Below are 26,087 nucleotides of genomic sequence, written 5' to 3' on the forward strand. Positions count from 1 at the left end.
GTGTTGGGGCCCTTCCACTCTGCACAGTATTGACATTATGATTCTGCTTTGATTGCGTCCTATGAAATCCTGAGGTTTGTATCTTGTTGAGGTACTCTGGCTGAAGATTCTGAATACAGTGCATCTGACTCCATTTTGTTCCCTACACCTGGTATCATTCAAACACATCAACACTGGAGACAATCAATTTAGAAGAGAAAAGTTTATTTAGTCAGTCTACAGGGCTTCTCTGAGGCACAAGCGCAGCCCCAAGTACAAGTCCTCCCATAAGCAAGAGGCAAATTAGTTTATTTAAGTGAAAATCTTGAGCAAGAGATAAGGAGAACGTTTCAGCAGGGCAGTGTTTAGCTCTCTGCCTGTTTTTTCCATATCTGAGAAAATTACCTTTTTAAATATTAGCTCTAGAGGTAGCAAGAGAAATGTAAGGAATTTCTGTCCAAATAAGTAACTTCTCTAAGGCTACTAGGTTAGTCAAGCAAGTGCAAGCATTAGGGGTATAGGTGTTATACCAGGTCAGATGATTTGTCCATCTAGCTGAGCCAACACAACCCTCATATCTATGAGGGATATGTCCCAGAACCTCCCATAGATAAGCAAAACTGGGTAATAACAAAACTCATTGAGCCAACCTCCGGCAGAAGTATACCACACAGTTGTACTGGAGGTCCTAGGACAGGCATGGGCAAACTTCAGCCCTCCAGGTGTTTTGGACTTCAGTTCCCATAATTCCTAACAGGTTGTTAGGAATTGTGGAAGTTGAAGTCCAAAATACCTGGAGAGCTGAAGTTTGCCCATGCCTGTCCTAGGAAAGGCCTCAAGATGATGTATTTTGGTGGACACAAATAAATGAAATCATGATCCTGTAGAGAAATGGGCCATACTGTATTGTGTAATCTGGCCACTATTTTCCAGAGACTAACTGAAGATAATACCCATAACCAGATCCATTCAAATGGAAACGTCAACACTTAAGTCTTTCTCATTGCTTTCTTCTCCTAAGCTACAGCTACTCATGGAAAGGCAAGTTATGGCAAAAGTGCAACCCTTTGCAAATATTGTCACGGGTTCACACTCAAAACAGACACATCCCTTCTTTTTACGAACTGAAGCACACCTTTCTCCAAACTCAAGAATACAGAAGGCAATGCACCTGCCATTTAAGGGGTATAAGAATTAATAACAGGGGGGAGGGCAGATAAGCAGTGTCAATTATCTGGAAACAAACAAGGGTAAAGTGTTTGGAAAAGAGAGAGAAAGAGACAGTTTGGAAGAGAAATAGGGGATTGTGGCACTAGTAAGCAGTGTGAAGAGCACAGGTCAGAGTCTACTACTGTTGAATTGGCTCATCCATCAGCGGCAGGCGCAGGCGTGAAACAGCTCTTTGGTCTGAAAAAAGAAACAAGAGTTTTAGGTCCTTATCCTTACCTGTTCCGTCTCACTTTACATATATTTTGCTTATCAGAAATGTAGTGATATCTTACAACTCCCATTGTGTAAAGCAGTGGTTTTCAACCTGTGAGTCCCCTGGTGTTTTGGCCTACAACTCCCAGAAATCCCAGCCAGTTTACCAGCTGTTAGGATTTCTGGGAGTTGAAGGTCAAACATCTGAGGACCCAAAGGTTGAGAATCACTGGTGTAGAGGATATACCAAAGGTTAGAGTCCAAACATAGAGTGCATTGAAGCTTTGTCCTTAATCCACAAGAAGCTATCCACAGCAAGCGGACTTATACCAGGTCAAATAACAATAGCCAACACACATGTTGGTGCTTCAAATGTTAGCCCTGTTTCTGGGTATATTTGACCTGCTAATTCCAAAAATGCCACCAGTTTTCTCTTATCAATTTAGATGGGACACAGAACACATGTCATATACCAGTCACCATCTGTCCGCCCATAGAAAACCATGATAACCATACCTAAGAAACTAGAACTGATGTGGTCTATCTGATGCACATTTCTCAATCAGTGCACCAAATAACTCCAGAAACAGGACTAAAAACGAACTGTGTTCTTGTTTTTGGGCTGTATAACAGGTCCTTCTATTTCAGTACCACCTACTCTGACTGACAGATGGTGTTTACTATCATCAACTTGTTCCATAAAGTCCTATATAATTGCAGATTCCAGGAACTGAATTTGGGACCTTTTGCATGCAACACATGTGCCTCTGTTGTAGAGATACAGTTCCTCTATTTGAGAAGGTGTACAAGTCCAGAGACAGCCCCTAAGCATGCTACTTATGCAAATCCCATTCTCTTCCCAAAGAAACACTGCCATCAAGCCTCACCTTGAAGGTTCAGGTAGGAAAGAAAATCCATCAGGCTTTGGAGGTTGCTGTTATCTCTGGAGTGCACACTATGCCCTGTTTCAGAGGAAATAGAGTTGAGGGGGTCAGTGCAATTGAATAGAGGAAGTGAGGAGAAGACAGAGGAGTCAGACAGAAGTGCTTACTCACCAAAAGACTCTTCTCCCCGAGGATACAGTTCCTCTACAGTATCTCGCTTACCAGCCAGGCCTCCTTTGTCAGACATAGTCTGTTGGGCATCTGCTTTGGGAACAGGAGATTGGAAGGGAAGAAGTGCTGCAGCAGGTTAAATAAAAAAGAAGATGAATTACAGCAAGGATACAAATGCTATTGCCCAGTTTGCCTGGTGGCACATAAGAGTTATGCCCCTAAGAAACCAGGCAAGAAATGTTCAACAATGGAAGAGAATGGTTTATTTTCCTTTAGGCTAGCAACAGGTAACTGTGGCTAAGGAAAACTGCCAAATACGGTCAGAAACAACACAAAGGCACACAGCTGCCACAACAGCTTTCCAGATTATTTTTGATAGAAGATAGGGGATCTAAGGTTCTCCAGATGTTGTTGGACTGCTGTTATTCCCCATTACCAGCTAGGGCTGATGGCAATGGCAGATCAAAAATATCTGGAAGCCACAAGTTGATCGCCCCTTGCTTTACATTCCGACTATTATATTTCTTGTGTCACCCCAAAGATGAATCAACTTACGGGGTCCCAGTAGGTAGCCAGCACTGTTCAGGGTCCAACCACGCTTGTCCTTGGGCTGTGGAAGGAACAATAGAAGCTTTACACTAAACTAGGATTTTGTCATCATCAGAAGTTGCTTCTGGTGTGAGAGAATTGGCCATCTACAAAAATGTTGCCTAGAGGATGTTCGGGTGTATTACCATCTTGCTGGGAGGATTGCTTCTCTCATGTCCCTACAAGCTAGAGTTGACAAATAGGAGCTCACCCCATCTTGCAGATTTGAACCAGCAACTGGTAGGTCAACAACCGAACCTTCGGGTCAGCAGTCCAGCTGGCACACCAGTTTAATCTACTGTGCTACCGCAATGGGTTGAACACACATACTTCCTGCACATACATGTAATCATCTCCAATAGCCACAAATTGACTAGAAATGCCACAGTCTTTTTTCTGCTTTCCCAAATCCTCAGCCCAGTTAAAGAGACCCTATTCCCTATCCCTCCATCAGTCCTGTCTTGATTTGAAGGAATATAAACATATTTCAAAGTATTTTCCTGAGGAGGAAGGAGCCTATTCTCCTCCTAGATAGAAGTTTTGCTTTTCCAAATACTGTCAAGGAAAGGAAGCGATACTACAGCCACTTGGTAACACAGTAGTTTCTTTCTGTATTGAAGGAATCCCCTTTGAATTACAGCATATCCAGAACTAAACAATGGAACTCTCTCTCTCTCTCTCTCTCTCTCTCTCTCTCTCTCTCTCTCTCTCTCTCTCTCTCTCTCTCCATCCATCCATCCATCCATCCATCCATCTCCCTCTCTCAGACACACAGATCTACTACCATTAATGCATTTTACATTTTCAGCTTCATGTCTCATTTCCCCAAAATAGGATCAGCATTATAAAGAAGAGAATTTTCTTCAGCAGAACACTATTCTATTCACAATGCAATCATATACAAACCCACTTAGAAGTAAGGCACAACAAGTTTTCCAATGATTACTTATTTTTTACGGTGGACAAGCCTTCACAGATAGATTCTCTCACTTGTGATCAGACACGGCATGCTCAAAACAAACACAATATTCAACAACCTTGTTTTTTCTGCATGTGTAGACTGGACTAGACCACAAGATATGAGGATGGGATGTGCAGACCCCTGATGGCTATTTAGTGTGAATAATGAGGTGGCTGATCTAACTCACCACAAGTGCAATTCCAAAGCATTCCCCAAGCAGTCCACAGAGGATCAAAGAGAGGCAGAACACGGCCCGAGAGATCCACATCTAAAGCAAGAAAGAGTAGAAACTAAAGGGGAGTTCAATCCCACTCTGCTCTCATGCCGTAGCCAGGAAAACATGACAGAAACAGACACAACTTTCTGAAAGTACAAATTCCAATGTATTGGTGCTCTTGGTAGCTATATAACATCTTTGCTTAGTCTTAGCCTAAGACCAAAACTCATTTGTGGTCCAATGAATTTGCAGGCATCTTACTGCTTCAAAAACCTTATTGGGCTTAATGTTGATGCCTGCAAACTCACTGGACAACAAATAGTGGCATCTCCCAGGGTTTTTTATCATGTCAGAAGTGACTTGAGAACATACTGCAAGTCACATCTGATGTGAGAGAATTGGCCAGGGAACGCCCAGTTGCCCAGGGGACGCCCGAATGTGTTACCATCCTGCTGGGAGGCTTCTCTTGTGTCCCCGCAAACTAGAGCTGACAGATGGGAGCTCACCTCATCTCATGGATTCAAACCAGCAATCTTCAGGTCAGCAACCCAACCTTCAGATCAGCAGTTCAGCTGACGCAAGGATTTAACCCATTGTGCCACTGCAGCTCCTACGCCCAATATATACTATATGGGTAAAGGTTTCCCCTGACATATCCGACTCTGGGGGTTGGTGCTCATCTCCATTTCTAAGCCGAAGAGCTGGCATTGTCTGTAGACACCTCCAAGGTCATGTGGCCAGCATGACTGCATGGAGCACCATTACCTTCCCGCCTGAGCGGTACCTATTGATCTATTCACATTTGCATGTTTTCGAACTGCTAGTTTGGCAGAAGCTGGGGCTAACAGCAGGCACTCATTCCACTCCCCGGATTCGAACCTGTGACCTTTTGGTCTGCAAGTTCAGCAGCTCAGCGCTTTAATATGCTGCGCCATCGAAGGCTCCTATACCACATACTATATACCTGGATTGCTAGTGGTCACTATATCATTAGGACAATGAATACATTATGTGCTTAAGTCCAAACTTTAAGTAAGCTATGTATGGTGTCACACCTAATTTGGAGACATAACTTAGGACCTCGGATAGCTCTTTCAAATATCAAACTAAAACAGAGTGAATTTGCTAGTCAACTGATATGGAAGATGGCAGTCACTACTAGTGTATATGAAAGGCATGATGTATGTAACCAGATAGAACACTTCGAAAAGAAATGCCTATGCTGCATACACCGATAAAACCACAAAATAGAGATTACACAGAGATTCAAATTTTAAAAAAAACCCATGAGGCTAGATGAATAAACATAAAGCAAACTGGTATAGGTTTCCACATTCTATATGGAAGCCACATATTTTATCATAAACTATGTATTTGTGCATTAGGTTCAGAAATATCTTTAACTGTGAACTCAATGAATGCCTTACTAGTCTTGACTTTTCAGTCCCTTAGCCACCTTTTGGACTACTTCAACCATCATTAATGTAATATTCGGTTTTATACCTCATCTTCTCTCCAGTTAGCAGCTCATGGCTATCCTCCTCCCCATTCTGTAGCCAGTTTCCTAACCCCACCACTTAACCCCAAAGCCTCCAAACCTCCTCATTTGAAGAAGACTTACCTTGCAGTCTGTTGCTGGACTTTTTGATCAATGAAACAACAGGGAACCCAGGCTTTATAGAGGGAGAAAACACAGGTTTGGGTGCGTCATCATCCGCAGACAAAAGCAGGTAGGAATGCCTGCTTAATTGACTGTAATGGTCCCTTGAGATCCAGTGGGATGGGGTGGGGAAAGATGCTTTATGGTCTCTTTTAATGGGTAATTTATTTTCATCCTTTGTCAGAAAATGGCTGGAAAATTGTAAGGGATAATTAGCCCTAATTGACTGCTAAAGTAGAAGTGGAGGAAGGCCGCTGTAAACAGTATTCCATGCTAACTTACTGTGGGTTTTTTACCCCCAAGTAGGCGAAATGGAAAGGTTTGAGTAATGGCTCCCCATTTTCCAGGCTCACTACACATCCTAAGTACCAGATCTTTAGTCTACTTTATATGTTAAGTGGTCAAACACATACTTGTGAAAATCATCCAAGCACATTTCCTTGTATGTACTTACGGAAATCACAAAAGTTTCCAGCTTCCCAGCATAACATCCACCTTATTTACCTGCAATGAAATTTAGGCTGGCTTCATTTCATGTTCTTGACTTTCATCACGTTCACCTTGCCATGAGAAGATGAAATTTGGTCCAAACTTTCCAGAACAGATTAAACAAATTTACGACTTCTAAAGGACATTCAATCACAGAATCATAGAATGATAGAGTTGGAAGAGACCACAGGGACCATCTAGTCCAACCCCCTGCCATGCAGGAAAAGCACAATCAAAGCAGTCCTGACAGATGGCCATCCAGCCTCTGTTTCAAAGCCTCCAAGGAAGCAGCTTTCACCACATTCCGAGGCAGAGAGTTCCACTGTGGAACAGCTCTTACAGTCAGGAAGTTCTTCCTAATGTTCAGCGGGAATCTCCTCTCCTGCAATTTGAATCCATTGCTTTGAGTCCTAGTTTCCAGGGCAGTAGAAAACAAGCCTGCTCCCTCTTCCTTATGACATCCTTTCACATATTTATACATGGCTATCATGTCTCCTCTCAACCTTCTCTTCTGCAGGCTAAACATGCACCTTCTGTATATATATGGTGTTTCTTTTGCTTTCTGTGCCCCTGTTCAGAAGATTTCACTTCACTTTCTGTCCCCGTGATATTAGATTTTGAACAGTTTGGCTTGTTGTGGGAACAAATATTGGTGAGAAAGCTAGAGTGGATACACCTTTTCCCCATGCTAATAACTCTTCCAGGAGTGAATTTCCCTTCCAAGGGGCAGATTTCTCTCACTTCCTGTTGTCTCACCTCTATTGTAATTCAGATATTTGTAACTCAAGGACCACTTGTACTCAAATAATGATCAATGAAGAATTGACAAAACTATGTAAAATACAGAATGGGAGATATATGAAAAGGTTTCCTGGGAGTTGAGAATGTGGTAGATCAGGGGGAAATTATTTCGTGAAACCATGATGCTATCAAGAACTACATGTACAACCAGCTTAATGCTAGATGTTTATCGTTAACAATAAATCATCACTGTTTTTATTTTCAACACTTCTCTGGATATTTTAACTTAATAATTAACAGGACCAACTTGTTCCATGTTACCACATTGAACTCACTGATGAACACAGCCACTTGTCCAATAATAGAGGTCACCTTGAAGTCCAACTACTGGATTTAGAGAGAGATCCTGAAGGTAAAAGTGTGAGGTGATAGGTGCCCTAAGATTGGAACTGTGGACCTAATTCATCATAATTAGTAACCGACTCTTGGAACTTTTCTGAGCAGATGTCCAGTTCTTCCAACAGCTTTCCATATTACTTTTGCCATGAAACCCACTCCTGATCCAGGGTTGTTTTTCATAGTGTTCTATGACGTGACATCTCCCCAGAGTCCTTCAGCCCAAGACCTTTCATCTATCTCTGGTTTTCTTTAGGTACTTGTGAATTAATCTCCCTCATGATGTGGTGCCATTAGAGCCCAAATGTGACCCCATTGAACCCAAATACCCATTGATGGTCTTTGACAGCCCCTGAAGAGTTTTCGGGAAAAGAGAAGTAGCTTATGTCTGGATTTCGAGCTGCTCTAGGAGGGGAGGGAGGACTTCATCAACTGAAATGGTTGTCAAAAGCTAAAAGGTCCTCAAGAGCATAAAGAGGCACTCAAGGCCTCTCCTGGTAACATGTGAAAAGCATTCTCAATATGCATCCCCTGCTTGTTACTTATTGTCACATTCAGCAGTTTCGGGAAGCCAGAAATCCAGTTCCCGGACAGATGACTCCTAGTGGGGTGGCATTCAGAACTATAGGACTGGGCCAATTATGAAACAGCCAGTGGCCATGCTAGCTAGGGGACTGTGGGAGTGATAATCCACAAAGCATATCCTCTGTCCTGATATAGCAGGACAGTCCAGATTACTTCTCCATCATCTCACTTTTTCAGCTGCTTTTAAATTATCATGGTTTTTTCTTCCTCCAGCTTTCCCTCTTTGTCCTCAGTTTACTTCAGTTATTGCAAACTTAAAATGTCAGTTAACTCAGTTCACTCAATGGTGTAGTTAAAAGAGTTCTGCCTTTCCAGGCAAAAGCAAACTACTCCAGCCTCTCCTATATTGTGTGTTCTTCCTCATTAATAACTTTTGTCATCTTCATCGGACTCTGATATTGCTTGAACTCACACAATCTATCTGTGAAATATTGGAGGGCATGTACCTGTTCTAAACTCTGTCCCTAGGCCTTCAGAAAGTATATTCATTTTGACCCGCTGCTTTAGAGAAAGCACAGATACACATTGACACCTCCTCAAAATGTTCGCTTTCTTGTGTCTTCTGTTGAATTCATCATTAAAACTATTTACAGTACAACTCTGTTATCCATAATTTCTATTTCCCACTGTCGAGTTAATGTAGTACAAACTACTTTTGCAAGTTAAATTCAGTTTGCAGCAATCAAAGTAAGCTGTGAAAAGGAGAGAGTCCTTTGACAGTTATAAGCAGCTGAAAAAAAGATAACAGAAAATTGATAAGGGCTGTCCCCTCCAAACTGGAACAGTTGGTAGCATGTCATCTATCTCCCACTAACAGGCAGCTTTGTTATGTAACTCTAAACTTGTAGTTTTCCTTCTCATTTTATAGACCACTGTTTCTTAAACTGTGGATCCCAATCCCAAATGGGGACCACTTAGCTCAGTGGTTCTCAATCTGCGGGGTCCTCAGGTGTTTTGGTCTACAACTCCTAGAAATCCCAGCCAGTTTACTAGCTGTAAATCTGGGGATGCACAAGCTGAGAACCACTCCCTTAGCTCAATATTGGCATCCCGAAAAAAATGTCAACTCGAAAGGTTTTCTGGATGTCACCTGGTGGCTGTTTAAGACATTTATATGACTCTGTTTTGCAGTGTTTACAGTGGACTCTGCAAAAGATGCTTCAGCTTACTTCATAAAAAGGAAAATCAGCCTGTTTAGAAAACCTAGCAAGTGCTGATTTGTTATCAGTAAATATTTGCATTTTATTCCTGTTTTATATATACCTGTATACTCAGGGTCACCTACACATTTCTCAGGCTGAAAGGGGTTCCAAATGGAAAAGTTCATCAGGAACTTCCACCACCAAGGTCCAGCACACAGGGCAAGATTTGGCCCACTCAGTCACTAAAGTCCATTTACATTATCTATAAATACACATCCCCTTCAAGGAATGGCATTCTGCTTTTTGCATGTTTCATCACTACTTTTAAAAACAGTTTTCTCATAAGGAAAAATTATGTACAAGAAGTAGTCATTTGCCTGAAAGTTACTTGAACTGAAAGTCTAGGTGCTATTTGTGAATTGCAAAATGTGCATAAATTCCATTGAAGCCACAGAGGGAACAACCCCCATTAAACCAGAGTCTAATATTTACAGAAGACAGAATTCTACATGAAGGATTATGTACGCCAGGGGAAAGGATTATAACAAGGGAGAACAGAGAGATGCATAACATCATTTAGTACTTGGATGGCAGGCTGAGCAGGTAGTCGGATCAGCTGGTCTCAGGCTTCCCTTGGATGGTGAGATGTTTTCTATGTCATTTTTAATTATAATAATTATTCAATACAGGCGAAATATACTCATTTTGTGCAAACCTGTGGCTCTTTTCTGACTGAAGTATCAATGGGTGTGTCCACACTGTAGAATTAATGCAATTTGACACCACTTTAAATGCCACAGTTCAATGCTTTAGAACCATGGGAGCTGTAGTTTTGCAAGATGTTTAACCTCTGCCAAACTGGCTGGTTCCTCACTAAGCTACAACTTCTGAGATTCCACAGCATTGAGCCATGGCTGTTAAAGTGGTATGGAAATGCATTAAGTCCATACCATTGTGATATTGAACTATATTAAGTCCATTTCCCTGAGAGTTGGAAATCTTCGCAAATCTATTAATAGCAAACCCTTGAGGAGCTACTCTCATTGTAGAATTAATGCAATTTGTCACAAATTTTGTGTTTTAAGATTTTTTATTGGATACAAGTGACAAGCATAAGCACAAATTGAATTAACTAGCCAAACAGGTATATTGCAACATTCTAGCAAATATTTTCCCTTCTGTCCCCCACCCGTGAACCCACCACCAATGACTTCCATCATTACTCACTGTGAATCCCATATCTAGTAAAACCTACCCTTACAACTACTTTAGAAAATTCCCCTTGCAGCTGCTTTAAAGTCAACATTTATCTTTCTTTCCAAATATTTAAATGTAGCCTCAATTTTTTTATTTTCTATTGATCTTTTTGTTTAGTTCGATACTCCCTATAGGTTCTTATTTCCTCATTAGCTGTTGACCTAAGCACTGCTTCCAGTGGCCACAGCCAAGAAAGGGTTTTAATTCGACCCCCTCCTTGTATCTCTTCCAGCTCACTAAGAGGCTAGATCTTGTTGAATGTCGGTTAAATTCTTTGTTCATCTTTTTTGTACCATAAATAAGCGTACCAACCAAATCTTCAGCTATAGCCTTCCAAGTTAAGTAAAATGCGGTCCTCCAATCTAATCCATTCCTTTAACCAACTAACACAGTGGTTCTCAACCTGTGGGTCTCCATGTGTTTTGGACTACAACACCCAGAAATCCCACCCAGTTTACCAGCTGTTAGGATTCCTGGGAGTTGAAGGCCAAAACATCTGGGGACCCATGGGTTGAAAACCACTTAACTAAACCCTGCTGCTACTTAATAGTATTGAAAGTCCAGGAAGGCCAAACTCCCTGTATCTTTTGTATGTATTGAATTTTTATATGCAATTCTGGCTTTTTTGCCAGCACATGTGAATTTAACCACATCCTTCTTCCACTGTTCAAAAACGTTAACTCCTTTAAAAATTGGTAAATTTTGGAATAAAAACAACATCTTAAGTAATACCATCATTTTAATCACCGCTATCCACTCTGTTCTAGGGCCCTTCCAGACAGGCCCTATATTCCATGATCTGATCCCAGGTTTTCAGTTTATCCCAGATTATCTGGCAGTGTAAACTCATATAATCCAGTTTAAAGCAGAAAACCTGATATCAGGTCCTGGGACATAGGGCCTGTCTGGAAAGACCCCAAGTTAATTGAATCTTCTGCCATTTTTCCAAGTCTTTTTTACCTCCTTTCAAACTTTTTCCTAGTTATTTTGGTATACATTATTATTTCTAATCAGTTAACCATAATCTTAAACATTTTACTTTTATTACTGCCGTGCATGCTGATAATTACTCCAGTTTATCAATGTAACCTGTAGATACGTTTTTAGCTAAGAATATAGATTCCTCTCTGTTGATTTAAAATCCTGAAATTTTTTCACACTTGTTAATAGTTTCAATTAAATTTTTGGTGCTCCTTGTTGGGTCCTCTAAAATGCAGACCATATCGTCCGCACATGCCTTTGCTTTAAATTCATGTCCTTTTATTTTCACTCCTTTGGTGTGGCTATCTCTAAGGCCCCTTCCACACTGCCATATATCCCAGAATATCAAGGCAGATAATCTACACTGCCATATAATCCAGTTCAATGTGGATTTTATACAACTTTGTGGAAAGGACCTAAGGCCCCTTCTGCACTGCCATATAAAATCCAGATTATTTACTTTGAACTGGATTATATGGCAGTGCAGTCTCATATAATCCAGTACAAAGCAGGTAATGTTGATTATCTGCTTTGTAATCTGAATTATATGGCAGTGTTGAAGGGGCCTGATTCGAATGTTCAATATTTCTAGCACCCAAACGAATAATAAAGGTGGTTTGTCGCCACTTTTAACTGCCATGGCTCAAGACTATAGAATCCTGGGAGTTATAATTTAGGGGCCCTTCCACACAGCCATATAACCCAGAATATCAAGGCAGAAAATCCCACATTATCTGCTTTGAACTAGGTTATCTGAGTCCACACTGTCATATATTCCTGTTCAAAGTAGATATTCTGGGATATAGGGCTGTGTGGAAGGGCCCTACAACTCCCGGGATTACCTAGCATTGAGACATGGCAGCTAAAGCGGTGTCAAAGCCCTGGTACATGTAGACCAGGGGTCCTCAAACTTTTAAAGCAGAGGGCCAGTCCACAATCCTTCAGACTGTTGAGGGGCCGAATTATCATTTGAAAAAAAAAAACCGAACAAATTCCTATGCACACTGCACATATCTTATTTGTAGTGCAAAACAGCAACAATAACAATGAAAGACCAATACAATATTTAAAAATGAAAATAATTTTAACCAACCCAAACCTATCAGGATTTCAATAGGAAGTGTGAGCCTGCTTCTGGCCAATGAGATAGTCAGGTTAATTAGGATTGTTGTTGTTGTTGTGTGTCTTCAAGTCATTTCAGACTTTGGGCAAGTCTAAGTCCAAAATTATTTATTTATTCATTTACTACATTTATTTACTACATTTATATCCCACCCTTCTCACCCCAAAGGGAACTCAGAGCAGCTGTATGTACATACAATATATTATATTATTAGCATAGCACAATATTAGCATTATATATTACTATATTGAACTATACCACTGTACTGTAATATTATATGTAATATATAACATATAATTAATATTATTATATGGTATTATTATTAGTATTGTATAAAATGATAATATTATTATCAATATCATATGTATATACAATATATTATATTATTAAAACTGATATAAAAATATTATATTATAAATGAGGGCGGGGGCCAGGTAAATGACCTTGGAGGGCCGCATCCGGCCCCCGGGCCTCAGTTTGGGGACCCCTGATGTAGACAAAGTAGACGCAAAGGCGCGCTGGCCCTTTAAATCCTCCTTGCTCGCCATTAACCATGACTCCCTTTCCCTTTTCTCGCTCAGCTCCCCGCCCTAGTCCTCCAGCAACCCAGCGGCCGCTCTAGCCGGCCCTATTTCCCTTTGCCTCCATGGTTCCGGCTGCTCCCATTGGCCAAACTGAGCGCCACGCCGAGCTCCCATTGGCTGGGCGGCAGCGCCTGGCGGGGTGCAAAGGGGAGCTGTCAGGCTGCCGAGGGAGGGAGGGACTTTCCGCTGCCGGCGCTGGGCCTCGGTTCCCCAATGCATGAGACCCCGCTATCCGCGCGCCTTCCCTTCTCCTGCTGGGCGGGTGAGTGAGGGGCCTCTGCTTTAGGCTGATTGACAGCAGCCTGGTCTGCTGAGCACTGGAGGGGTGGGGCGCTTGGAAGGTCAGTCTATGGGATTTTTCTTTTTCAGAAGGGTGGGGTTTATTTGGTTGGGAGGTCTGTCTTAGGGATGAGTGCTGGTCGATGGGCTTTGGAGTGCTTCTGAAAACCCACCGCATTGGAAAGGCTGCATTAGGGTGGGGCACCTGCTTTGGGGATTAAGGCACCGGTGTTTTAAAATACAGAAAGCAAGGGGAGGGTCCATAGAATTGGAAGGGACTTCCAAGGGCCATCCAGTCCAACCCCATTCTTCCAATCAAAGCCCTCCCGATAGATGGCCACTCAGAAGCTGCTTAAAAACTTCCTCTTGGTGTGATAGTCTCCTTCTAAACAGAGGCTGGATGGCCATCTGTCGGGGCTGCTTTGATTCCGGAAGCTCTTTTCCTGAAATCTCAATTACTGGTCTCTAATGTTATATTAATTATATTAATGAGCCTCCGGTGCCTCAGTGTGTTAAAGCACTGAGCTGCTGAACTTGCAGACCGAAAGGTCCCAGGTTCAAATCCGGGGAGCAGAGTGAGCACCCGCTGTAAGCCCCAGCTTCTGCCAACCTAGCAGTTTGAAAACATGCAAATGTGAGTAGATCAATAGGTACCGCTCCGGCGGAAAGGTAACAGCACTCCATGCAGTCATGCCGGCCACATGACCTTGGAGGTGTCTACAGACAACGGCGGCTCTTCGGCTTAGAAATGGAAATGAGCACCAACCCCAGAGTCAGACATGACTGGATTTAACGTCAGGGGAAACCTTTACCTATACTTTCTGTTAAACCTAGAAGGTAATATTCAGGCTTCATTGGGAAGGTTTTTCCTAAGATTTTTTTGTGTCTCATCATGTATTTGTCTCCAGAATCTGGACGTTTCAGGGCAGGTCCACCAGGCATGATAATGTCAGGGGAAACCTTTACCTTTACTAATGTTATATGCTGCAGCTAAGCACTCAGGCATTGCTATTTCTGTGTTTCTAAGGTATGTGTTTGAGTGTGTATATATACATCTACATTAGAGTCTCATTTATCCAACATAAATGGGCCAGCAGAACATTGGATAATAAGAAGGGATTAAGGAAAAGCCTATTAATCTCCATGAAGAGGGGCTGCTGCAGGAGATGTTGAAAAGCTGGAAGATGTCAAGAGCAGGGCGACTAAAATGATCAAGGGTCTGGAGAACAAGCCCTACGACGAGTGGCTGAAAGAGCTGGGCATGTTTAGCCAGCAGAATAAAAGACTGAGAGGAGTTATGATAGCCATATATAAATATGTGAGGGGAAGTCATAGGGAGGAGGGAGCAAGCCTGTTTTCTGCTGCCCTGGAGACTAGGACACAGAACAATGGCTTTAAACTACAGGAAAGGAGATTCCACCTGAACCTTAGGAAAAACTTCCTCACTGTGAGAGCTGTTCAGCAGTGGAACTCTCTGCCCCAGAGTGTGGTGGAGGCTCCTTCTTTGGAGGCTTTTAAGCAGAGGCTGGATGGCCATCTGTCAGGAATGTGATTTCCTGTTTCTTGGCAGGGGGTTGGACTGGATGGCTCATGAGGTCTCTTCCAATTCTGATTCTATAAAATATCAAATTAGGTTATGATTTTATAAATTAAGCACCAAAACATTATATTTTACAACAAATTGACAAATAGCAGTTCAATACACTGTAACGTTATGTAGTCATTACTGTATTTACAAATTTAGCACCAAAACATTGCAATGTATTAAAAACATTGACTACTAAAAATTGACTATATAGAATTGCATAAAATGAACTTACAATAACATTGTCTGAGGTTAACTCTGTAAAAAGTTCAGTCTTGTAAATATTTTTTTTATAAATCTGTGATCCTTGCCTGCCTAGAGAAACACCTGTGGATCCAGGCGGGAGGCAGACTGCATTGGATAATACAGAATGTTGGATGAGCAAATGTTGGATAAGCGAGACTCTACTGCAGTGGTTCTCAACCTGTGGGTCCCCAGATGTTTTGGCTTTCAACTCCCAGAAATCCTAACAGCTGGTAAACTGGCTGGGATTTCTGGGAGTTGATGGCCAAAACACCTGGGGACCCACAGGTTGAGAACCACTGATCTACTGTATATGTATACAGAGAGAGGGGGGGAGGGGGATGAATGCATATAATAAATAACTCAAAAGACTACTATCCTCTTTGATTCCCATATAAACATCCTGAAACTCCCAAGAGTTGACTCAGAATACCAGTTGTTAGGAATTGTGGGAGTTGAAGTCCAAAACACCTGTAGGAAGGCCAAAGTTTGCCCATGCCTGAACTAGGAGATAACAAGCTTGATCCCCTCCTCAATGTAACATCCTTTTAGATATTTAAACATAGCTATTGCATCCCTCTTTTATCCAAGATAAACCTATCCAGTTCCCTAAACTACTCCTCTTAGGACTTGGCTTCCAGATCTTTTGACTATTTTAATTGCCCTTCTCTGGACATAGTCAGACAAGATCAAAATCCTTCTTGAACTGGACACTGTATTCCAGGTGAGGTCTGACCAAAACAGAAAAGAGTGGGACTCTAGCTTTCCTCAATTAGGACACTTATCTTTACATCAGTGGTTCCAACCTTTGGGCCTCCAGACATTTTGGTCTTCAACTCCCAGAAATCTCAGCCAGCTTACCAGCTGTTAGGAAGTGTGGGAGTTGAAATCCAAAACACCAGGAGGCCCAATGGCTGGGAACCACTGCTTTACACTGATGCAGGCTGGAATTGTATTGGCTTTTTTTAGAGGAGACCTGTGTAAAAGATGGTGGAAGATGTAAATAGAGTTGGATGAGGCCTTCCAAGAAAGACCAAGGTAGCTCTGCTCTCCACCCACCTTCATGTCTTCTTGTTCACAAACATCCCTTCTCCATAAAGTTGATCCCCGGTGCATCAATTCTGCCCATATCCTGCATCTGTAGGTGCATCTACACCAGGCATGATCAAACTTGGGTCCTCCAGGTTTTTTGGACTTCAGCTCTCAGTAGGCTTTAAGGAATTGTTGGAGTTGGAAGTCCAAAACATCTGGAGAGCTGAAGTTTGCCAATGCCTGATCTATACTGTAAAATGAATGGAGTTTGACATGACTTAAACTGCTATGGCTCATGGTATGAAATCATGTGATTTATGGTTTTATAAGACCTTTAGCCTTCTCTGTCAAAGAGTGCCGGTGCCTCATCAAACTACAAATCCTGATTCCTCAGCACTGAACCACTGCAGTTCAAATGGTGTCAGACCATATTCATTCTAGTGTAGATCGAAGGTTCTTAAACTTTTTAAGCAGAGGCCTCAGAGTGTTGGGGGCCCGGGCTATAGTTTGAAAAAAACATAAACAAATTCCTATGCCCACTGCACATATTTATTTATTTATTGTATTTCTATACCACCTTTCTCACCCCTAGGGAGACTCAAAGCTGTGTACAGCATGACAAAATTCAGTGCTGCACATACTGTACCTAACATACGGTATATAAATCAATAACATATAAATAAGAATTAAAACCATTTAAAAACCATACAAAAAGCAGCAAACATGGACATAAATGTTAGACATGTTAACCATCGCACTACATATCTTATTTGTAGTGCAAAAAAAAATTGAAAGAACACAATATTTAAAATGAAGAACAATTTTAACACGGCCCAATGTTACACAATCCTGGAGTTTGTAGTTTGGTGAGGCACCAGTAGTCTCTGGCAGAGAAAGCTAAAGACTGTGCAATTATAACTCCCATCATTCCTTAGCATTAAGCCATGACAGTTAAAGTGGTGTCAGGCTGCATTCATTCTACAGTGTATAGATGCACCCTTGAACTGCACCCTAAAATGGCAGTTTCAGTGAGCCTACAGGTTTGGGAGTTTCTGTCAGAACGAATGGCAATCATTAGGGAGATGAGAACAAAGCTTTTTTATGGCTTGTTATTTCTCTCTGTGGCTTAGGTTTACTAGGTGCTCTGATTAAGCAGCCCAAGGCAAGCTAGTCAGACAGCAGTAATCAAATAGCCATGGTTGGGTTGGATGGCTCCGAATATCATAAAATTTAGATTCTAAATCCTGCAGAGATTACTCCAGATTTCATCTAGTTTTCCCACAAGTTACAACATGTAGTTTGCATACCTTCCTGTAAACAAGATGAAGTATACATAACTGAATAGTTTGTCTTCATACCTTGGAGTCTCTTATTTTCTTCAGTGGACTTATATTTACTTTGCAATCTTCTTGAAGAAAACACATATCCTTTTGATTTTAAAGCGTTTGGTGGCGTTTTGTAATTCCATACTAATAAAGCTATGATGCGTCCTGGCTTACTCTCAATCACTAGATTTCTCTGAGCTGTGCTAGGAACCAGTGTGTGTAAATCACACTTTGGATTGTATCCTATAGAACTGTTCTCCTCAGCATGGGCAATAAACATGCTGGATAGGGGATTCTGGGAGCTGTAATTCAACATTATTTTGTTCTAAGATTTGTGATGACCTCCTCGATTCCTCTAGATAAGTTTTTCAAAACCAGAATCTGGGAGTTGTTGCCATGTTTTATCCATGGAATCTATTAAGCTTGAGATGTTTATCTGAACTGCACCTTTCTTTTTTGAGCAGGGTTTCCCAAGCTTTGGTCCTTCAGATGTCTTTGACTTCAGCTCCTCGGAGACCAAGCTAGTTGCCCAACTGTCAAAAGTGCTGGGAGGAGAAGTCCAAAATACCCAGAAGGCCAATGTTTGGGAGTCACTATTATAGAGATTCAAGAATCGTTATTACTTTGGCTGTAAACAGTCACATTTTGGAAAAGTGAACATGTTATTTTGCCATGGTGGCTAGCATGAAATATTTAGGAGGGGAAAATTGTTATGTTCTTATGAATTTCTGGTAAGAGATTACAGTCTACTCCATGTCTTCAGAAAGGTTGATCTTGTTTCTTTTTATTTGTTCAGCTTGCCCTAGAACCCAGTGGAAATGACAGAATACAAACTGGTGGTGGTGGGTGCTGGTGGTGTTGGGAAGAGTGCACTGACCATACAGCTGATTCAGAATCACTTTGTGGATGAATATGACCCCACAATAGAGGTAGGTAGTCTTCATATCTTCCTTGTGGCCTAATCCATTTAAAGTCTCTTTTTTATACTTTATTTGTTTGATTTGCCTGTAATCCTTTTTTTCTGCCACTTCTTCAAATGTTCTACCATAGCTTCAAAAATCTTTCTCAGTTCTGATTGCTTCATTTTGCCTTACTGTGTGACCTTTTGTGTCTTAGGCAATATTATGTATTTGTTTTGTAAAATTACAATCCTGCTCACCAGATGTCAGAAAATGTAAATAAAAAGTAAACCTCCTTAATAATGTCTAGTACACTACCCATGGCCTTTTTCATACCCTTGCTTCCTCTTTCTTCTTAAATAAGGCTAGCATTTAACAGTTAAGTACAAGAAACAACTGAACAATGGGTAAAAAAAGTAACACCTGGTATGCACGGACTTTTTTCTGTTTCACCTTTCCACTCTTGCATTTGTGCTGAGGGTCAGCTGTTAAATTTCATTTCTACTTTTCTCCTGTTGGTGCTTTTGAACCCAGGATTCATACCGGAAGCAGGTGGTAATTGATGGAGAGACATGTCTCCTGGATATCTTGGATACAGCTGGGCAAGAAGAGTACAGTGCTATGCGTGACCAGTATATGAGGACAGGAGAAGGCTTCCTTTGTGTTTTTGCAATCAACAACACAAAATCTTTTGAAGATGTTCACCACTACAGGTGAGAGGACAGTTAAGTGTGTTGGCCCATTTATAAAGTCTCTATTCTTTTACAGTTCAGCAGCAAATTGGCTCTAAATTCAAGTTATATAATTATTCAATATGTATGTAAATATCGAATCAAGCGCAGATATCCATGCTTTATGTCATTTATTCCATTTGTAGAAAAGTTTTTAATATATATAGTTGCTTCTATTGCTGTGTAAAACAGCATTTGGTTTGGAACCCATCAAATAAGCAACTGAAGAAAGCCTTGGGAGATAGAAATGGCTAGACCAGCAAGGCTTTGCCATTATATTGGTTCTGGCTCCCTTTTGGTTTAAAAAAGCCCTTCCCAAATCCTGTTTTTTTTTTTTGCTGGAGGAAAGTACATGCTGGTGTGAGATTTAAGCAACAAAAAAGGAAGTGGAGAGTTTTACCATCTCAAACACTCTTCCATCCAATTTTACACCAGTCTGAATGTTTGGATTAAACAAACATAAAAATGGGAAAGGAGAGAAGAGATATACATGTTCTGGATGTGAGTGTATCTACCCCAGATGTTTTGGTATACTGCACTTTGTCCTCTGCCCCGAAGCACTTTATAACTTTACTACGGCACTTTAGTTCAATTTGGCCACTCCATACTATCCCGCTCCACCATCCTGGTGGTTCACTGTATTTTATTTTACTTTCACCTACTTCTTTTTTAATGGGCCTTTATGCTTAATGTAATGTATTGTTTGCATAATGTGATTTTACTATGTTTTATTCATTGTAATATGTTTTGATTGTTGTACTTGTTTACTGTTTTCAGGCCGTTGTCCCGTGTTAGCCACCCTGAGTCCCTGTGGGGAGATGGTGGCGGGGTAGAAAAAATAAAGTTACTTACTTACTTACTTACTTATATTCCATTAACCACAATGAAACCTTTTGTTTGGAAAAACCCCAATTGTGTGGAGTCACAGAGACCACAAAAAAGAAACGAACCATAAACAAGTTAAGGAACCATTGGTCTGTGCTATTCTCAGTGCATTTTCTCAATGTCCATACTTTTCCTTGAATGTAATTTCAGAGAACAGATCAATCGTGTGAAAGACTCTGATGATGTTCCTATGGTGCTTGTCGGCAATAAGTGTGATCTGCCCTCTCGGACAGTCGATACTAAACAGGCTCAGGAGCTTGCCAGAAGTTATGGAATCCCCTTTGTAGAGACCTCTGCCAAAACCAGACAGGTATGGTACTATACAGTTTGTGGATTTGAGCCAGGAAGTTGGAAAATACAGCATTCTGATAACGTTGGAATTGATTCGCCTTAATTCTATTTCCTGTTTAACAAGAGCCCCCAAAATGACTACAGGTGTGATTTTTGGGCATGTGTGGGTTATTGCAATGCAGGGAAGGATCAATACCTCCCAGTTTCATTGCTCAATACCTCTAATGGGTTTTGGTGCAAACAATGATGTACAGTCATAATTGTTGTAATTTGCTCAAGTCAGATTTTCTTTCACAAATATATATATTTTTTAAATCAAACACTTCATAATAACATTCATTTCTGTTCTATACTATCAATAAAGATCAACAAAGAAAAATCCAAACAAGGCATGGGAAAAAATAATAAAATAGGATTACTAAATCCAAAAACAACTGCGGGAGCCGGAAGTTTAAAAACAAATCATTGGGAGCTAACATAAAATATTATAAAACATTTATTAGTATGTGGGCCCAAAGATAATGAACTTGTTATGCCATGTTTGCTCTGTTAAGCATGTAGTTTGTGAGCTCACATATGTCATTAGAAATGATAGCTTTGTTGTAATTCATGAACTTTTTTTGTTATATGACAGACAGCTATCAGTTTGGTTTAGTGTTGTCAGCACCATCCATTCCCAGTTGCCAAAGCTTTAAGTCACCAGAAGTAGATGTTAATATGCAGATCATCTGCTGGTTTTTAAGCACAGCATTAGTGGCATAAATGTGAAGGGGCAGCATAGGAAAGAGGCTTTTATACCTAAGAATATTTGTATAATATCCACCCAACCCCCCATCCTATTGTATCTGCCTGTTAATAATGACTAAAAGAAATTAGGCTAGATTCAAAAGCTTGCTCATTATCTCATCACATTGTGACTGGCCCTAAGAAAGGTTCTTCGCAGCTGCATAAAAATCCCACTCCATAAGGTTTAAATAGTCAACTAACCACGTCTTTACTTTTGGTCTCCTTTCCTTAAAGGGAGTGGAGGATGCTTTCTACACTCTGGTGCGAGAAATCCGAAAACACAAGGAGAAGATCAGCAATGGGCGCAAGAAGAAATCTTCCAAAAGGAAGTGTATTATCCTCTGAAGAAGAGACACTGTTGCACTGTTGGGAGTGCGAAAAAAACCCTTTAAGTTTGGGGATTTTCCCAAGCTGCTGAATAAATTCTGATGGCCATGCCCCTCACCCTTTACAGCAGGAAGGCAAAGGTGGTGGAGTTCTCAAAATGTCAATTATTTTACTATTTTTCAAATGGGACATTGCATCCAACATGAGGAGGATTTGTAACTATATTTGATCCTGTTGCTTATTGCCCCTTCATTTAAAAAAGAACGATTATCATGTTTTGGGTCCTTAGAATTATAGAGGTCATTCCTGGAAAGTGGACTGACCCTGCAGGTCAGATGAAGTCATAGCACGAATACAGTGTCTGTCAGAACCATAGAGGGAGGGCCTTTCTCATTTTTGTAGCAATTTCCCTACTTTGGTTCTCTGCAGGACTGAAAAGCAAGCCACATAGTCTTGTGCCACCTTCTAGCAGGAACAGAGAAAGGTGATTTGTTTGAAGGTGGCAGTAAGAAATGCCAAGAGAGCAAATGTGGAAAGCCAAAACTCTTTCTGTAGCTGAATGTTTCAATCCCACTGTATTAAAATAGATGGTGCTCTGTTCTTTTTCTTCTAGGTGGTTGAGTTTTATATTTAGTTGTTTTTCTTTTCCTTTTTCTATTTGGGCTGTTTTACATTCTGAGCAAAGGCACATTGCCTTCAAATGATAGAACTTGGGGAGCAGAAGGACCATTTCTGTCTATCAGAAATGCCTAATGTTAAGGCCACATCAACATCCTAAGAGAGAAATAGGTTGAGGTTACTAGTGTAAAGTTTTCCAATACTGAAGGCAGTGGCATCTGTTAGATATGCATTAAGCAACTGTTCTTTTGAAGACGGTTGGATATCAGTACCAAGACATTTTAATATAATCTGCTACAGTTGCAGCCTTTACTAAATGAGTATTCAGGTCTTTGGAGTATATAGACTGACAGATTTTTTAAAAAGAGAATATGATCCAAAGATCACTTAACACCCTCTCTACTTGGTCTCCTAGTCCTGGATATGGGAGGGGAATTTGCAGGAAAAGAATACCAGAAGTATGAATTATGATTACAATAATACTTAAAAGCATCAGATTTTGTCCAGTTGTGTATTTGACATTTTCCTTCTTTCCCTCTTGCCCTTCTACAACACCTTTCAAACCAATTGTTTACTTCATTTGGTCTTTTTTCCACGGTCCTGAGGAACTGTACAATAAATGCCACCACTTGGAATAAACCTGTGAATAAGCTACCCGAAACAAGATCTGATATTTTTTCTAAAGGGGATGTATATTTTACCTATTGGAGCAATCAGAGAAGAAAAATAACGGGGGAAATGGATTGTTCTCTTGTTAATTATCCCAGTATCCCAGGGACAGTGAGCTCTTTTTAAGTGGGGAATACAGCCTTCTAAGCATATTACATTCCTGAATAGCCTGCACACTTTGGAGAAATGGAGAAAGGCAGCTAATTCTACCTCAGGTTCTGCCTGAAATGTAGATGCTGAAAATTTTGTCCTTCAGACTAATTTTTGAAGGCTTCATTTTGGGACATCAGTAATTACAGCTCCTATGGCTGAAACATCTAGCCAGGATAATTTTGGAAGACATATACAGTAGAGTCTCACTTATCCAAGCTAAACGGGCTGGCAGAAGCTTGGATAAGCGAATATCTTGGATAATAAGGAGGGATTAAGGAAAAGCCTATTAAACATCAAATTAGGTTATGATATTACAAATTAAGCACCAAAACTTCATGTTATACAACAAATTTGACAGAAAAGGTAGTTCAATACGCAGTAATGTTATGTTGTAATTACTGTATTTACGAATTTAGCAGCAAAATATCATGATATATTGAAAACATTGACTACAAAAATGGCTTGGATTATCCAGAGGCTTGGATAAGCGAGGCTTGGATAAGTGAGACTCTACTGTATATGTCTTCCATCCTATGCTTTGTGACAATCAAAAGTTGTGAGGGACACAAAAACTTAATATTTCTTTTAACAAAAAGTGGTCTAAGTTTGATTTTATGCATGGGCCACATAGCTATTTCTTTTCATGACAGATCAAATGCCTTTTAAGCTTTTGGAAGAAATGCTTTGGAAACAAATCTATATCACAGAGTGCCTATGTCTTGAAGCAACAAAGGAAAGTGAGGAAGGCCTGACAAGAAAATCTCAGTTAAAGCCAGCAGCTTTTGAAATGGCACAATCTAGATTTTCCTCTCTAGGGACCTGATACCCCATGTTTGGGAATGAATGTAGAGTCCGAAGGAAACTATGGGGAACTGGAGTATTTTATTTGCTGTAATCTAATTTTGTAAACCTATCAATATGTTAGGATGTTATTGCCACCATGTGATGTCTTTTCCCGAGTTGTATCAGAAAAGAGTAGAATTCATAATAGAGATACAGACATGTATCTATATGTAGCCTTGAATCCTATTTGGAATGTACAGTAATAAGCATTAGACCAATAACAACTGTAAATATCCAATCTTTTCAAAACATTAATTGGATTATCTTTATGTGACTCTGTACCTATTTCTGCAAACAGGGTTCAGCTAATGGCTGAAGAGGAAACTTTGTAGGAGGGTGGATAGTGCTTGGTGAATTTTTTGCTCATGTTGAACTCATTTCTGGTCTCAGTACTTTCTGGATAGAAAAAATCATTTCAGAGAGGACCTATTTTGTGGAGGGGGAGAAGATGGAACAGGAGTAAAGTATACCTCCAGCACAAGCAGTGTTTGCCGGTATGGCTTGGGACTCCCATATTTGCTGTATAATTTGTAGTTACAAGTTTATAATGGCATCAGGATCAGAATAAAGGAAATCTCAGTGATCTGTTAACTGTGACTATTACTCTAGAAAAGAATAGTATGTAAATAGTGGAGTATGACTGGTAACTATAGCAGGGAGTAACATGGATGCTTGTACTATAGGTATCTCTCTGGTCCTTTACAGTGCAGCCATATAATATCAGCATCTGATTAATACCCCTGAAACCACGCAAGTGGCCCTCAAAGTATGGTGAAACTGCACCAATTGGGGGCAGTTTTCATTTAAAAATTAAAAATGCACAGGGGAACATGACCCTCAGAAGTCCACTATGTATAGAGCCACTGTGGGTTTCCAAATATTACCAGTTACACTTAACTGTACATGATATATATAAAAAAATAGGCCAAAATATCAGAGATCTATTTGAGTTTATATAACTTTCACCTGAAGTTAGAGCTTTGAAGTGATTCAGATTACAGTATTTTTGCAAGTTATTTTTTTATATTTTTTGGGATAAACAACACATTCCAAACATCTTTCTGCTGCACAAATTGAGAAAGGGGATGATATTACATAGGTGGTGGCCGTAAGTACCGTAACTCTAACTGTGGCCAAGGATTTGAGCCCTTGGGTTCAACCCAGACAGGATGTTGGTCATAAGGAAGAACTAAGAAGAATATGGCCAGCAAGGAACAACATGTGAGGAGTCCAGGAAGCATCAGTTTCTGCAAGGTGTATAATATCAAGTGGCCTAAGGGGACATCACAGAACCTGCATAAAGAGAGTAAATACGAAAAGGAACTGAAGACCTATTATTTACTCTCCCACAATCTCCAATGGCTGTAGGCAATATTATATGTTGTCCTGGAAAGTCTTCATTATAACTACTGATATATAAATCTAGTTATAGCCTAAATACCCTAAAAGCACCAACTGCTGTCTAATATTTGAAGCTAAGCAGAATAAATCCTGGTTGGTATTTGAATGGGAGACCCCCAACTTATACTAGGGTGCTATAGGCTGTATTTCAGGAAAGGATTGAGAAAACTTGCCCAAGAAAACCCTATGAAATTCATAAATTTTCCATAAGTCAACATTAATCTTAAAGACACATGCACAGCTAGTTATGGTTACTGAATAATGAAGGATAGGCACTTTGTGCTTAGGTAATATTCAGTGGACATATTCTATGAGCCTGATATATAACCAAGTACTGTATATTCTAGAGCTGCAATCTATGACTTTTTTTTATCTTGCTAGTGTCCAAGTAATTTTCTAGGGAAGTGGGAAATATGAGAAGCAAGTAAAACTACTTCAGGGGGACAAATGTGTGATTAAAGTCAAACCACAATCTGGCAGGCCAAAAATGCCATCTTTTGTCTTTGACAATCTGAGTAACGTTTTCAAAAACGTGTCTGACAGTAGCAGAGGTTTCTCACCATTGAAACAGGAATTCAAATAAAGTCCCATCTGGCTTCTTCTCAATTGCAGCCATGAGTTCACCACACACTGGGACTAAAGCTTGTTCCTGAAAGGCAGCTTCAGAACTTCTGTAACAAAAATCCAAAAATAAGACAGCTTTTCAAAAGTTGAAATACTTCATTTCCTATGGCAAATATTTACTGTTTATTGCCAACTAGCATTTAAAAACCCCAAACTTTGGACGTACAATACATATCATTAAGTGAATAACCCATCTCCTCTAGGGCATAGTGTTCC

The 26,087-nt window shown here is 40.4% G+C and overlaps 3 protein-coding genes across 14 annotated transcripts in view; 1 reads left to right on the plus strand and 2 right to left on the minus strand.

Moving 5' to 3' along the window:
• Positions 1-187: 187 nt before the first annotated feature.
• Positions 188-6,864, minus strand: LOC103280315 (galanin peptides). 3 transcript variants are annotated; one of them, XM_016996696.2, is made up of 6 exons: positions 5,844-6,864; positions 4,193-4,273; positions 3,012-3,066; positions 2,457-2,549; positions 2,289-2,363; positions 188-1,386 (listed from the first exon to the last, which is right to left on the minus strand). In XM_016996696.2, the coding sequence occupies exons 2-6, from the start codon at positions 4,271-4,273 to the stop codon at positions 1,328-1,330; spliced, it is 363 nt and encodes a 120-aa protein (XP_016852185.1). In that variant the 5' UTR covers positions 5,844-6,864; the 3' UTR covers positions 188-1,327. The 3 variants fall into 3 exon arrangements, with proteins under 3 accessions (XP_016852185.1, XP_008117109.1, XP_016852186.1); XM_008118902.3 differs by having other exon boundaries at positions 2,457-2,582; positions 5,844-6,860; XM_016996697.2 differs by having other exon boundaries at positions 2,457-2,546; positions 5,844-6,847.
• Positions 6,865-13,282: 6,418 nt separating this feature from the next.
• On the plus strand, positions 13,283-22,835 carry LOC100559807 (GTPase HRas). Of its 2 annotated transcripts, none has more exons than XM_003226182.4 (5): positions 13,283-13,442; positions 18,441-18,573; positions 19,078-19,256; positions 20,310-20,469; positions 21,471-22,835. In XM_003226182.4, exons 2-5 carry the CDS (start codon positions 18,463-18,465, stop codon positions 21,579-21,581), a joined length of 561 nt encoding a protein of 186 aa, XP_003226230.1. In that variant the 5' UTR covers positions 13,283-13,442; positions 18,441-18,462; the 3' UTR covers positions 21,582-22,835. The 2 variants fall into 2 exon arrangements, with proteins under 2 accessions (XP_003226230.1, XP_008117108.1); XM_008118901.3 differs by lacking the exon at positions 13,283-13,442 and adding an exon at positions 13,503-13,521.
• kash5 (KASH domain containing 5) overlaps positions 22,182-26,087 on the minus strand; it is a 30,120-nt gene continuing 26,214 nt past the window's right edge. For 8 of the 9 annotated variants that reach the window (XM_008118899.3, XM_062984064.1, XM_062984068.1 and 5 more), the window contains exons 15-16: positions 25,808-25,918; positions 22,182-25,139 (exon numbers count right to left, since the gene is read on the minus strand). In XM_008118899.3, the coding sequence (XP_008117106.2) occupies positions 24,938-25,139; positions 25,808-25,918 (313 nt within the window). In that variant the 3' untranslated portion in view covers positions 22,182-24,937. Of the gene's footprint in view, positions 25,919-26,087 lie in introns of all 9 variants that reach the window. The other variant, XM_062984071.1, reaches the window with a different exon arrangement.

The sequence above is a fragment of the Anolis carolinensis genome, chromosome 6 (assembly GCF_035594765.1).
Source record: "Anolis carolinensis isolate JA03-04 chromosome 6, rAnoCar3.1.pri, whole genome shotgun sequence".
In the NCBI taxonomy this organism is placed as follows: Eukaryota; Metazoa; Chordata; class Lepidosauria; order Squamata; family Dactyloidae; genus Anolis; species Anolis carolinensis.